Genomic DNA, 16,193 nt, shown 5'->3' with positions numbered 1-16,193 from the left:
TCTTGCCCTTTAGATTAAAAAACCATTTTGTGATGAATTTTTGGACCATCCTAGTGTACACCACATTTAAAGAACTTTATATTACAAAGTATTTCAAGTATTGGAAAAGATTTCAGAACGATTCCGAACGATTTCACAAAGAATTTAAATATGTTAGAATACCTTTACAAATATTAAAAATATATACACATAGTTATGAATATTTCACATATTACATATTTCGAAAAGATAAAGAAAATGTCACAATAAGGTAATACATTTTACAACGAATGAAAATATTAAGATGATTTTGCAAAGATTAAGAATATTGCAAAAGATTCAAGAAATATTTCATGTATCGAAAACTGTTTCAAAAGCTTTGGAAGACGTTAAATATGTTGCAATGATTTGATGTATTCCAAAATATTTTCAAGATTTCAAAAGAATAATAAAATTTCGTCGTGATTTCAGGAAGATTGGAAATATTTTTAAATGATTTGACAAAGATTGAAATTATTTTTCAAATATTGTAGATGATTCCAAACCATTTTAGAGATTTTAAACCTTGCAAAAGATTTCAGAAAGATTTTAAGATATTTGAAAAAGAATTTGAATATTTGAGAATGAAAATGTTTCGGAAAGTTGAAAGAAAATCCACAACGAATGAAAATATTAATCATTTGGGCTCATGAAAATTATAATTAAATAATAGTTAATGAAAGAGAGTTATTTGCATGAAAAATTATTTTTCTGAATTAAACCTTAAAACTATTTTCAGACCAGAATGATTTATTCATTAATAAGACTTTAATTTTTAACGCTTCAAGTTTTTAATCTACGATTTTGAATGTTTTTAATCAGAAAGCATTTATAATTATCTCGTTTTCAGAATATTTATAAAATCTAAAGGTTTGGCACAATATTATTTAACATGCTTACAATTTTAATACATTTTTCAAATTTTTACACCATTTTCAAATATTGTTAATATTAACTAATTATATTATTTAAACTTTTATCGTTACATACCCCTGACAAATTATTAATGAAATATTTGTGAAAATAATAATATGACTGATGAGCACAGTTTCCTTATTTTCTATTTCCATTGCCTGTCACAAGATTCAAATGTAATCAAAAAGGATTGTACACGCAGACCTCAGTTCTATCAAATGTAGCTGCAAGTTTCTACTGCGCGAAGGTAACGAAATTCCCCTCGACGCCAGTCCAAAACATTTGTTTAATTTTTAACGGTTTTAAAGTACGAAGTTTATTAATGAGAATCTCTCGAAAGCGAGATATGTTGCTATGTAGAAGAAATAAGGCGATACGTATTTCTCTGATTTTGAAACATAATTTTTTCTAAAAAGTTTGCGGATTTGAATATTGTGCATTGTTTGTGAATAAATCAGAATATTTTTCTTTAAACTCTATAACTTTCGGCCTAACTGAGATATTCATTATTTTCTCTTTCATTCTAATATAGCTCATCGTCTTCATCGTCTTCTTCCAAAATCAACCGGAGAATTAAAAAGGTTAAGAATTAACAAAATGGCAGCGGTTTTTCTGAAAAAATGAAAAACGATTTTTTCAAAAAACCAACTTTAAATTTGGTGTCAATATTTTTTCTAACTTGTACTTTTATAATGAAGAAATCTTATAAGTTTGATGCTTCCTCAATAACTTTTTTAGCCAGAATTCTTTTTTTTTTACAATCGAATTTTCTACTTTTTTTTATGACTCGGAGAAACATCCACACCAAGGTTGGTCTATCAATTATTGTGTGTATAATTCAGCGAGAGCTTTGGCCTATGGGAACCGTAAAACAAAACCAACGGTTGATCATAAGACCAAAAGACGAATGCATCAACTTGCCATAAAGATAGGCTGGGTAAGACGGTACGCGTCCCGCATTCAGTGTGTGATTGACTACATCCCATCTGGCAGGAATTTTACCGCCAAGGTTCGAAAGTTCGCGCGCGAACTCCGGACCCTTTATCACACGCTTAAAAAGTCAAAGCTGCTGACCATCAGGCAGCATATTGTTGAGAGAATACGGATACAATCTGACGCTAAGAGAAGTCTAGAGCGGAGGGAGAGGAGGGTCAGACAGAATCAACAGTTTCTCTCTGACCCATCTCGACTCTTCCAAGACCCTCCAGTTACTGTCGAACATCCACCCAAACCAGAGGAGGTCGAAGTATTTTTGAGAGAAGTCTACGAAGTTCAGCATAGACTGGACGAAGACTCACAAAATATAAAGAGCTTCAAGGAGTTACGTGTTGCCCTCATAACACCTGATAAAGAATGCCCACCCATCACTACCGAGGTGAAAAAGTATTAAAAGGGATGAAGAACTATTCCGCGCCGGGACCAGATTGTATCAAAACCTTCTGGTGGAAGAGGTTTTCTTCAACCCATCAGCATTTGGCCCGTATTGTCACCTCATATTTGAAGTCAGAAGAGGCAATTCCGGAGTGTTTGGTGGAAGGGCGCACAATACTCCTGCCGAAAATAAGCAACTTAGCTGACCCGAAGAATTACAGGCCAATCACTTGTCTGAACACAATGTATAAGATATTCACAGCTATGCTAAATTATAGGATTGTTCGGGCAATTGAACCTGTGTGGCGAGAAATGTATGAACAACGAGGCTCACAGAAAGACGTAGCGGGATGTCGGGAGAACCTGCTCATCGATAGATGTGTCTGCAAAGATGCAGCATTCCATCAGCGTGACCTATCGATGGCCTGGATTGATTAGCGGAAAGCTTTCGATTCGACTTCCCATACAATTATCATCTGTCTTATGGAAAGCTTAAAGGTTCATCCGCAAATCGTGAGGTGTATAGAGAGATTGATACCGCTTTGGAAAACCAGATTTATTATTTCATCTGGAAAAAATCGTGTGACAACGAACAAGGTCACCTTTCAGAGAGGTGTCTTTCAGGGCGACACCATGAGCCTACACCTCTTTTGATTTACATTATTGCCACCATCTCTAGCACTTCGTCATTCCGAAGGGTACTTATGCGGCAGTCTGGAGATCGAAAGTACAAGGTCACTCATGTATTTTACATATTTACATGCTAAAACCAAAGAGCAATTACACCTAGCTCTAGGGATTGTCGAACGATATGCTAAGGAAATTCGAATGGAATTTGGGTCAGACAAATGCGCCAAGGTTTATTTGAAGCGAGGAAAACTTAATGGCATCCCTGAAGACCCTGAGCTCGTCGATAGAAGCTCTATACGACACCCTTGCGCTGGAGCTCAGAACGAGCTCAGATCCCTTGATATCGGGACAAGAAAGGTTATTCACATGAAGAAAAGCATTCATCTTAAGTCTTCTGTTCCGCGACTCTACATCTCACGCCGTCAAGGTGGTCGCGGAATATTGAAACGTGAATGTCTTCAAAACAGGATTATTCTGGGTACAACACATAGTATCGCAAATGGAAGAGTCCCTGTTCTTAAAATGGTGAGGAAGCACGAAGAAGTGGGCAAAGGAACGTTTCTGTACAAAGCAGCGGAGGAGGCTGCTGAAACACACTTACCTGGCCTGATCGATCGTGAACTTTAAACTGCCGCCAGGTCAGGGTCAAGGTCAAAGTTTAAACTCTCATCAACGCATTATACTTACATAAGTTTGTCGGCTAAAGAATATTTTCCAATAATGTTATTCTTATAGCAATGAAAACATTGTTTGAGTTAAAATGACCTTAGGGTGACCTTCAAGGTCATCCGGAACATATGTTCTAAGTGTATATTTGAATGTAAAATTTTCCGTTCTTTTAATTGTCGGTGTCAAAAAGAGGCGTTTCTGTTTAAAAAAAAAATATTTGACCTTGAAACAGCCGTGACGGTTAACCCCAAGGACAAAACGGACAACTTGCAGTGCTTCCACTGCCTCGCTTTTTCCCCACTTTTGTTCCCTTTCTTTAAGCGCTTCTCCGAACTTACATCTACCTCCCATCCTCTATAATAGTAAAAAAAATAATAAAAAAAGCAATAAAAATTCTATAAAAGTATATCGCGTATGGAATTGTTCAAAATTTTAATGCTTAATCTTTTTGAAGTAAAGTAGAGTTAGAGGTAAATGTATTCTTTCTATGCACTATACAGTCAGAAGCATAATTCCATGTTTCCTATTTTATTTCATTTTTTTAGTTATCGAAAAAAACTGCTTGAGCAAATAAAAATTGTTTAAACAAATAAAAATTTATTCAACATCAAAAGAAATGTATCAAAATTATGTAATTATTCAATAAAACGTAGCATATGATACTAATTTAAAAAGAAAGTTGATATATCTGACTCAATTTTCAGAAATTCTGAAAATAGAGATTAAATAATTATTCAAATAATTACATAATGTTATAAGAAAAATTTACGACTCTAAACAATTACCAACAATTACATTTCAATCGGAAAATTCAATTTTAAAAAAAAATTTTTAGAATAAGTAGTAAAAAGTCATGGGAAATATTCAAATTGTCCATTCGTAATTATTTGTATGCAAAAAAGACGGCAATTGCTAAAAAGTAACAATAATACTTAAAAATGTAATTTTTTTATTTTTGGTTCATATTTGGTGCGCTGCGGAAAAGGTGAGGGTGGTTTTATAAAAAAAAGTCATTAGGATAAATTGTTCGTCTGTTTGAATACTATGAGTATCCGTACAGAGAATTTTCGAATCTTAAAAAAGTGTTCTTGTAAATATTCAAAATACGCTCACTTTTTAATTGTCATCCAAAATGGCTGGCTAACGAACTTGACTTTAGTTTAGGACAGTAGAAGTGTATCAAAGGCCAATCAAATAATTTTTTTACGTTATCGTGCTTACAAACAGACAGACATACAGGCAGACACATTCGTAAAAACCTGTTTTTCGGATTCAGGGGGTCTCAAAACGTGGACATTTGACAAAAACTGGGGGGTGGGGGATTGCATATGTAGTGTTGCAGCATGTTGATGTTCGTAGAATATCGTAGGCACAGGAGTGCATACAACTTTTTTGGATAAAATATTATAAAATTAAAAGTAAGTTATGAAGGTCTAAATTTTCAAGTGTATTATGCTAGGATAGGTGGAAATATCAGTTGCCAGGAAAGTTACATGCTCCTTAGTACATATCACTGCACTGCAACTGCGCACGACCTTTTGGAGAATATTTTCTAAACGTAAAGGTAAGTTATGAAGGCCTGAATAGTAATATTTCTCAAATGTAACATGTATTTTCTCAGTCACGTTCAATTCTTTTATCGAATGACGACCTTTCAGTGTGACGAAATAAAATAGGTGGAGGATACACTGCCGGCACAGACAACGAATAATCGCGCCTACAACGAGCAATGTTGCCGGCTGTTTCTCACGAAAATCGAAACACGAAATAAAAGAGAATTAAGTACATAAACATTAAAATACCTGAAAATATAACTTTCAAGGTGAAAACTGATCAAACTCATTCATTTGAACACAAAAATATTCTGTTAGCATTTTTTTCCATCAAAATGCGGTGTGAATAAAAACTTCGTTAAATATAACCGATTCTTCATTTGAATTACGAAAATTGCTCATAATAATAATTAGAATTGTCATTTTTATTGCATCAAACGCGCTGTCAGTCAAGTTGGATTGCCTTCAAATGGCCTTGGACTGATTTCGGGGGGGGGGGGGGGGGGGGGGGGGGCAGAAACGTCAACAGTGAGGGCCGCCTAAATCGCAACCGCTGTAGCAAACCGCTTTCGCTGACTGTCACAACCGCTTTCGCCCTACTCCCCTAAGAAACTATGTGCGCCAGCAATTCTAGGAAGGCTGAGAACGGAAAACTGAAAGCGAGTTTGGTGTATCTGATTAAATAGATTTTGATAAATAAAGATAACCAAGAAACGCTTATAATAAGAGAGATGTAGGGGTTTGACCAAAGTTATTTCTGCCACCAGTCACAGGCGTGCCTCCACAATACGCTTAAAATGGTTAGGCGTTTGACCAACGTTATTTATGTGATCAGACACAGGGGGTGCCTTCCCGCCCCACGAGACGTTGGAAATGGGCAAGGGTTTGGCCAACATTATTTCTGTGAACAATCACTAGGGTGCCTTCCCGTCCCCCACGAAACGTTGGAAATGGGTAGAGATTTACCCAACGTTATTTCTGTGACCAGTCACAGGTGTGCCTTTCCGTATCCCCGGGTCGTTAATCGTAGTTACTTATTCGGAAATCTACCATAAAAGATTAATATACACATAGAACGTTCTATTCAAAGCGTCAAAAGCCTAAAACTAACAAAATAACGCTTGAAAACAAGGCCTTACTCTAAAATGCGTGGCAGTCCCTGCCGTATGCTTTAAATATGCTCTTTTCGCAAGAGGGTTGAACGCTAAGCGCTCAAGATCAGTAAATAAAACCAATCCTAGTAACTTTAGCGACAAAAGCGATGTCACTATACGAATCACGCATCAGAAAGTAGTCAGTCATATGTTTATCTAAACCAATGAGTTATATTGCGCGCTTCTCGAAACGATCAAACGCTAAGCGCCCAAGATTTGAACTTGACTGAGTAATTGCTTTTTTAAAGACAGAAATGGTATCCAAAGTAACATTAGTAACTAGTGCGCACATCGATAATAACAGTGTACCCTTTGCCAGAGGGCCGAACGCTAAGCGCCCATGATCAGCGAATAGAACCAATCCTAGTAGCTTTACCTACACAAGCGATGTCTGTATACGAAACACGCATCAAGAAGTACCAGCTGTGGATAGCGTTCAATGAGATCGATGACATAGGACCAGACAATAACGAAACACTTCTCGGTTATTACTGCACATGTAAGTCAGGGGCCAGAACTTTTGGCACTTGCGCACATATTGCAAGCGTTTTATGGTTCCTGGGTTATGCACGTCACCAGCAACATGTAAAGTATCCTCAAACTTCCTTCCTACAAAGAATGCTAGACGCTGCTAATAGAGGTGAACAAGCGAACCCGAATCAAGAGCCAGCAATAGTTTAATATTTCGCAAAAGCTACTGGGATTGGTTCTATTCGCTGATCATGGGTGCTTAGCGTTCAGCCCTCTTGCGAAGGGTACACTGTTATTATCAGAATGTGCGCCCTTAAAAAAGTGATTAATTAGTCAAGTTAAAATCTTGGGCGCTTAGCATTTACTCGTTTTGAGAAGCGCGCTATATGAGTCAACGGTGTAGGCGAAAATATGACAGACCACGATCTGAACCGTGATTTCTATGTTGACATCGCTTTTGTAACAAAATCTGTTGTAATTTGTTTTATTCACTGATCTTGAGCGCTTAGTGCCGCATAGCGCTAAAACTGTCCATTTTTTTGGATTTTTTTTACGGATATTTCATCCGGCACTTATAACCTTAAAAATTACAAAGTTTCAGCTAAATCCACCGAAAGCCATTTTCCCATACATTTAGTGCGGGGTCCTTTGAGGTTAGTGTATCAGATCGGGTACTCTCACCTCAAATTTTGGACAGTTGATTGTATTTTGTGAAACTGAAAGGTCGTCAATCGGCAAAAAAATGGAACATGACTGATATAATACATTCTGCACTTGAAAAATATTGCTATTATGACATTTATGAGTTGTTGTTATGCTTTGAATATTTCCTTGAAAAAGTTGTCTGCATTCCCATGACGTCACATTAAAATACTCAATTCAAAATTCGCGCTCTTCGGGCCTCTTGTTTAAATTGGTCAGCCACTCTCGCCGGCGTGACCGTACAGTCCTTAGAGGGACCTGGTGGGAGGTGAAAGAAGTTCGCACGAAGAAATAAGTGCACATAAGGACAGGGGAAAAAGATGCGCGGGGACATAGATGGAAGTTTACTGCAGTTTGATATAAAAGATATTGTAGATATAGTTGTTTGATTAGAAACTTTTTTCGGAATTGAAATTTTTAATTTTTCTGTATAATTGCTACTTTTTTTTGTCTTTACATACAGATTAGTTAATGAAAAATATTCTCTATCAAAATGTTTATAAACATTAAATGAACTAAATATGTTAGAGACCCGTTTATTGTAGGACCCGTTTATCGCAGGACTCGTATATTGCCAGATTCGGGACGCGCTTATCGCGTAATACCTTACCCCCACTCTTTACTTTCACATCTCTCGGTAAACCAACAACTGAAAAGGTGTGACTGAGTTGATTTTAAACTGAAGATTGCAGTACGCATTTCGACGTTATCTAGCATGCGCGCGTGGAAACAATTGCAAGCTCACAATGCTAGTGAGCGGACCAATCCGCTGTTCTCACTGAAAAGCGCCTGCCTTCCAATGAAGTGGTGGGAGTCAGTGAAATTTCTCCTTATTCTGCGATAAACGGGACTCATTCATTTCAGAAGAGGTCTTTACTGTAGATATATTTTTATTTTTGCATTTTGAGAATGTCATAATAATTTCTTGAAGTATTAAGAATATAATTTAGTTTTTTAAATTACATAAGCTGATCTTAACTTAATAGTTTCTTAAATATTGGATAAAAGTGCTTGTTATTTTAATTTTAGGTATTTATAGCTTCTTTAAATTTGTTAAAAATGCCGATTTGAAAGACTGAGTTTAAATGAATGGTCATTATAATGACGTCCATTATACGGAGCACACAAAAAGTGAAGTCTGCGCAGATAATTTAATATATTTATTAATATGGTGACTTGGATCCATTATAATTTACGTTAATATGGCTAAACTTTTTTATTTCCTTTATTTTATCAATAAATATTTCCACTCAAGCTTCCGAAAGATATGAATGAATAATAAAGAATTCAATCAAATCAAGTATTATAAAAGCTTATAATTTTGCAAGTTCTTTCCACTTTTGAAAGTTAAATTGAAAAATATTCAAATCTAATATTCATTTCTTTCTTGTAAAAATAAACTCAGTCGACTGGCCTCCATACGATTCAATGATTATTTTACGTATTCATGAGACATGCAAATTCTCTATTCTTCATTAATATCCTGAAAGTTTTCGAAATTATAGAAAGATATGTTTAGTTATCGATTGAACGTGGCTCCTGAATTGAATCCGATAAATTAAATGAAATGTTTTTAAAATTAAAAAATAACCCTTACGTAATTTTTGTACTTTTAAGGGCATGTGATACTTACAGTTTCCCCGGCTTTTTCCAGAAAAATGAAAAAATTTTAAAACTGAATTCGGAGATGCTATAAAATATCGTAACGGACGTCCCTGGACTCTTTTTTGAGGGATAATAACAAAAAAATGTATTGTGCTAAATAAAAATTTTATGCATATGCATTATTTTGAGGTTACGTCGTTTTTCATCTCTGCCTTTCCGATAATCTGGAAATTATTTATGAAATAAACTTTATTGATTGCCTGAAAACAAGGTTAGTTCCGGGAGATTAGTTACTACATATGTTTATTTGTGAATCCAAAGTTTTAGGCCAAAAATATTGTGTAGTTTTGGAAGCAATGCTCGGGTGAATTGTAACACACATAACCTCGAAATATACACGCACGTTGTTAGCAATATCAAAAATTTGTTGATAAAAAAAACACAAAAAAAGTGTGCGGTGACGTCCGTTAGCATGTTCGCTATCATTTCCCAGATTTTGAAGGCAAAATATTTCTTATCCTAGAAAAAAAGCCGGTGGAATCTAACACTGAAAAAATCGATACTATTTCCTAAGCGCTATGCAAATTAATCACATTTTGCTAAATTACAACTTTTTTGAATTAACCTACAAAAAAAGTGTGTGGAGACGTCCGTTAGCATGTTAGCTATCATTTCCCAAATTTTTAAGACAAAATATTGATTATTCTAGAAAAAAAGCCGGGGGAACCTAAAACTGGTAAAATTGACAATTTTCTAAGTATCACATGCCCTTAATGATAAACGGAGGATATGCACCAGTAATTTCAAGGAAATCTGTATTATCAACCGAGCAGTTACTATCAGTATAGACGTCACTCCACAATATGTGAAAATAGAAATCAAAACTGTCGTTCAAGTTAACTCTTCAAATAACTTCCCACTAAAGCTATTAGAGAGATCGAAAGAAAAATCCTTTTTCAGAAATATACGCTGTCTGAAGCTAGATGTTGTATTTATGATACAAGTAATTTAAATATTATTATTATTAATTTTCAGATTTCCTTTAAATTACTTGTATCATAAATAAAACATCTAGCTTGAGATAGCGTATATTTCTGAAAAAGGATTTTTCTTTCGATCTTTTTAATAGCTTAATTGGGAAAGCTTCCGACTGGCAATCAGAAGTTCTGTTGTTCGATTCCCAGTGGAGCGATTGTTAGAAGAACTTTTTTCAAAAAAATATAATTTTAAAATAAGATATGCATCAGCTTCTTGACATGATTATCACATGGGAATCTAATGACGGTATTTACCCGTGAATACAAAGGGTGGCCACAAGATTGAATTTTCCAATTTCCCTGACATTTAGGCGAATTTCCCTAACAGGAAATTATTACAAAAGCGCATAAGGTTTCAATAATGTGCCAAGAAAAGTAGTGAAACAAGCAAGAAAAATGCGCGTTTGAGGGCAGAATGGCTTACTTATGGTCAGACAAATCAGCGGCGCCACTAACGAAAAACAAAATGTCATATAATTAATATTTTTTTGCTATTTTTCACAAAAACAACAAATTTTTTATGTTCTATTAGTTTTTGAGAAAACAGGGCGGCGATAGCTTGCCGTCAACTCAGTGGCACCCTCTGCAAAAATCATAAAATTTAAAAAAATGAATAGGTTATATTTTTTTGCTATTTTTAGCTTTACAATGCACTATGAATACCTTCTTTAAACTCAACCCTTATTTTAAAAAATTACCCCTTGTAATAAAAAAAGTATTCAAAACATGACTAGGCTAGATTTTTTTGCTATTTATCTGCTTTCCGATTTGATATGAAACACTTTTTTTAAATACACCCTTATTTTAAAAAGCAACCCCCTGTGCTGTAAGACCGTATTTAAAAAAACTACCTACATGGAAAATACATATAAAATATTAACACATTATTTTTAAAGCATACCTCTATTCGTTACAAAAATAACCCCCGCGATGTGTAAGTTCAAATTGCAACATCTTTTATCAACATTATTTTCCAGTCTATGTATGTATACTCAAGAATATAATTTAACTTTTTCTTTGCATCTTTTAATGCTTTCAAACAATTTCCAGCACAACAATTATTACCGAGAAAAATCCATTTTTATATAAAGAGCAATCCAAATTTCCAGAACGATTAAAAATTTGTTGAGAGCAGACCTTTTCTAAAATATTTTTTTCAAATAGTGATCAAAACTATTTTTAAAAATAAATTAATATAATTTTAAACCCCTAAAACGTGTAATAACCTATGAGAACCATTTGCCCAAATCACATTCACAAAAAAATGCTTCTCGTTCTGTACATAACTGTTATATAATATCAAGTCGCCGATTTATTATCTCCTTCAAATACAAGGTCGTGGTATTTCTGTTAATAAATATTCAAGATTCGAACTTGTGAAAATCCGATTTAATTAAATTTGTTCTGTTTCTCGATTGTTCCAGTGGGTTAACATGGTAAGGAATTATGTTTCAACTACCCCAGGATACCAACCTGAACGTGAAATATGAGTAAGTTTAATGAGAAGACCTTTAAGAATATTTTCGACTCTGCTACCATCGAAACTCCTCAAATTTCGACCTTATCCAGGTAGATCGGTCACATGATTTTTTCATCGACTCAATGTTGTAAGGAATCAAGTTTAAGTATCCCCAGAAAACTACACTTATTGTGAAATTCGTCTGAATTTTATTAGTAATACACTATCTACATTTCTGTACAACTGCATTAGTGAAAACCATACAAGTTCAACCTTAGCCAGATAGATCGTTCACTTGATTTTTTACCGACTCATTGCTGTAAGTGATCAAGTTTTAGTAACCCCAAAAAACTGCCCTTATCATGAAGTTAGTCTTTATTTTATTGGTATTATATGAAAATTATGTACAGAACGGGATGGATTTTTTCCGAATGTGATTTGGGCAAATGGTTCTCATAGATAAAAGATCAAAGATAAAACACAGACAAAAACCAAAATGTATTTTACAACATACATGTAGATCCCCAGCATCCCTAGCCACAAAAATGCTATTCAGGAAAGTTTAAATGATTTCAAATTTTCTTGAAAAATGGTTTTAATAACTATTTGAAAAAATTATTTTAGAAAAAGTCTGCTCTCAACAAGTTTTCAACCGTTCTGGAAATTTGGATTGCTCTTTATATAAAAATGGATTTTTCTCGTGAATAATTGTTGTGATGGAACTTGTTTGAAAGCATTAAAAGATGCAGAGAAAAAGTTAAATTATATTCTTGAATATACACACATAGACTGGAAAATAATGTTGATATAAGATGTTGCAATTTGAGCTTATACATTTCGAGGGTTATTTTTGTAACGAATAGGTGTGAGAAATCGTTATGCTTAAAAGTACCATGTTACTATTTTATAAGTAAATTCTATCTATGTAGATATCGACTTTTTTGAATGCATTTTTTCATTTCAGGGTGTAGCTTTTTTATAAAAGGGTTAATTTTACAAAAACGATTGATAGACATTGGAAAATAAAAAAAAGCACAAAAATCCCAACAGTTAATGTATACAATTTGTGGCATCAGTCTGCAGGTTTGTATTCAGATACAAATACGGGAGTTGTTTTTGTAACGATTAGTGGTGAATAATCCTGATTTCTCCTTAGTTATGATTTAAAAATACCGTGTTAACATTTTTAAAGTATTTTCCATCTAGATAGTTTCTTTTTCTTAAATACGTTTTTGCAGCACAGCGGGTTGCTGTTTAAAATAAGGGTTGATTTTACAAATGTGTGTCATATCATACTGGATAGCAAAAAAATAGAAAAAAAATTTAGGCTAATCCTTTTTTTCATTGCAGGGGGTAATTTTTTTAAATAAGGGTTGATTTGACTAAAGCGATTCATAGTCTACTGTAAGGCCGCTGAGTTTTTTGACCTGATTAATTAACTAAAGGATATGTATCCAAACTGTAAATAAATAAATAACTACAAATAAAAAACTAAGAATCGAATTATATTTTTAAAGAATGCATATTGAAATAATGTTTATATTAATATTAGGAAGTGTTTCCAAAATATTATAAAAAAATGTATCAATTTCTATTTTCCCTGACAGCTACTCCATTTCCCTAACTTCCCTGACGAACTTTTTTTTTCTCTGACTTCCCTGACATGTGGCCACCCTGATTCACTACATTGACGAAAACGAAATTCGGATACGAATTGATTTCGAAACAATCCGAATAATTATGAAATACATACCCGATGCAATCCAAGGGAAGTTTTTTATCGGAATGAATCCAAGCTCGGATTGCACGAAAGGATTCAAGGTGGATTGAAAGGTGAGATCAAATTGAACTTGGTGTTAATGCTTGGATTGCGAAGGTGTGAAGACTTGCTTCAGATTGATTCAGATACAGATTTTTGAATCCCGAACTTTCGCCAGGAAACAACTGCAAGTAATCATCTTTATACAAACTATACGAAAATATAATTGTGACAAATTGGCTTGCAGGGAAATTCTTTTGGCTACTTTAAAGAGGCACGAGACTTTATTTGTATACGACAATATCTGGCGATCTAATTTTAAGAACATTAGTTGAAAAAAAAAAAAAAAAACAATAAACGATTTTCGCAAGTGGTCACGAGATTCTAAAAAATAACTCAAAATTCATTGACGATGTAGTAATCCACCAGGACCTCTCGATTTCCGGCCAAATGCTCTACCACTGAGTTATGTAGACGTTCCCCATGTATTCCCTTCGCAGAAAATATGCCCTGTACGCTACTAATAATCCAAAATTCATTGAAGCAATAGTAACATAACAAATTTTCAATTATTTGATACGAATTTGGAGTATTTAGGGTCAGAATTATGTTTATAGTGCTCGGTAACATCTGAAATCTTTTGTAATGAAAAATATTGCAATGTATCGTTAACTGTGTGGCAAATAATTCTCAAGAAAAGCACTGCGGCGCCCTGATATAATAAAAAAGTTGAAGAAAAAGGCAGAAATTGGGGACTAATACAGTTTTAAGAGCAGACTAATTAAATAATCACATAACTAACCATTCTTTCTGCAAGTGGCAATGTTACTCTTTTAGCTATGTTTTCGTCGGCTTGAACGGCCTGCATGACAATACTCATAACAGCCCAAAAGTAGTACGGATTCTTAGGCACTAATTTGTACAAAGCCATAGCAGTGTGTTGCTGCTTCTTGAAATCTCCTAGTCTTACATATGACATGAACAAGTGTGTGAGTAGCTCTTCATTATTTGGGTCTGCTTTTGCCGCTGCTTCATATACCTCGCTGATTTTATCAGCTGAAATATAAAGGACAGGAAAATGTTAAGTTATTGAGAATAGTGTAGTCCTGCTTCTCATATAAGGGATATTTTTCTTATGTAATACTTTTGCATCATAAAATCTGTGAATAATAAGCCGAAATGGTTGGAAAGAACAATACTGAACCATGTAGCTTTTAAGTAATATTCCATTATAAGATCAAGACTGTAGCATAGGAGATTTTTAGATACAATGTAATGCCAGTAATATACGAGGGTCAAATGAAAAGTCACGCACACTCATCTCCAGTTTATGCGTTTGAAGTATAGCTACATCTTTCACTTAGACAGTCAACGGAGAGCAAATTTCACTTTAGTAAAAAGTCATACATAGTCGATTTTTTTTTACAAAGACGTTGAGGATAACTTTATGAATATACTGCAAAAGATCCCCATCCATATATGTACGAATACGACTGTCGCTTAGGAAAGAGTTAAACAATAACTTGCTTATGAACAGAACTCGGCCATGGTTCATTCTGGGTGAAGTATGGTTATGTTAAAACAGGTTCGCAATTTTGTAGTACACAAAAAAGGTGCTACCTAGCTTAGTCGCATTACCAACGACTTTTCTATAAAATTCGGTTAAATCATGTACTTGAAGTTACGAACGTTCATTTGAACGAAATTAAAAAAAATTATTTTTCAATTTTTTTTTTGCCTAAATCAATTATAACGGCAAAGAAAATATTCTGTCGGAAAGAATTGTCGAATAAAAATTTTTTTAAGGGGTTACCTACCCTTACACATCACCCATTATTTAGACCTGCCTAATGCAAGTTTGATTGTCGATATTTGAAAATATAAAGACGTCCAAAATTCTCTTTTTTTAATTCAATAATTATAGAGTGGTTGAGGAAGTTCGGCAAGACCCCTAAAAACCACCCTTAACATATCTGCACCCAAAATGTTAAAAATGACAATTTTGATTGTCGATATTTGAAGATATAAAAACGTCAAAAATTCTCTTTTTGTATCTCACTAATTGTAGAGGGAGTGAGAACGTTCGGCAAGACCCCTAAAAACCACCCTTAATATAACCACACCTTAAATGTTAAAAATGACCATTTTGATTGTCGATATTTGAAAATATCAAAACGTGAAAAATTATCTTTTTTACCTAACTAATTATAGAGTGAGTGAGAAAGTTCGGCAAGACCCCTAAAAACCACCCTTAAAATAACCACACCTAAAATGTTAAAAATGACCATTTTGATTGTCGATATTTGAAAATATAAAAACGTCAAAAATTCTCTTTTTTTTATCATTATAATTATAGAGGGAGTGAGACCGTTCGGCAAGACCCCTAAAAACCACCCTTAATATAACCACACCTACAATGTTAAAAATGACCATTTTGATTGTCGATATTTGAAAATATAAGAACGTGAAAAATTATCTTTTTTTACCTAACTAATTATACAGTGAGTGAGAAAGTTCGGCAAGACTACCAAAAACCACCCTTAAAATAACCACACCTAAAATGTTAAAAATGACCATTTTGATTGTCGATATTTGAAAATATAAAAACGTCAAAAATTCTCTTTTTTTATCTCACTAATTATAGATGGAGTGAGAACGTTCGGCAAGACCACTAAAAACCACCCTTAATATAACCACACATAAAATGTTAAAAATGACCATTTTGATTGTCAATATTTGAAAATAAAGAAACGTCAAAAATTCTCTTTTTTTATCACTATAATTATAGAGGGAGTGAGAACGTTCGACAAGACCACTAAAAACCACCCTTAAAATAACCACACCTAAAAT

The 16,193-nt window shown here is 34.1% G+C and overlaps 1 protein-coding gene across 5 annotated transcripts in view; it reads right to left on the bottom strand.

Moving 5' to 3' along the window:
• The window catches only part of LOC117179445 (N-alpha-acetyltransferase 25, NatB auxiliary subunit), a 248,944-nt gene that overhangs the window by 226,871 nt on the left and 5,880 nt on the right, over window positions 1-16,193 (bottom strand). For all 5 annotated transcript variants that reach the window (XR_004467923.1, XM_033371265.1, XM_033371263.1 and 2 more), the window contains exon 3: window positions 14,146-14,399. Coding sequence is in view for 4 of the 5 variants with exons in the window: in XM_033371265.1 (XP_033227156.1) it covers window positions 14,146-14,399 (254 nt within the window). In the remaining variant the exon portion in view is untranslated. The remainder of the gene's footprint in view (window positions 1-14,145; window positions 14,400-16,193) is intronic.

This window comes from Belonocnema kinseyi, chromosome 9 (genome assembly GCF_010883055.1).
Source record: "Belonocnema kinseyi isolate 2016_QV_RU_SX_M_011 chromosome 9, B_treatae_v1, whole genome shotgun sequence".
NCBI classification, from domain to species: Eukaryota; Metazoa; Arthropoda; class Insecta; order Hymenoptera; family Cynipidae; genus Belonocnema; species Belonocnema kinseyi.
The sequence above is the reverse complement of the archived record's forward strand: the minus strand, read 5'-3'. Positions and strand labels throughout refer to the sequence as shown.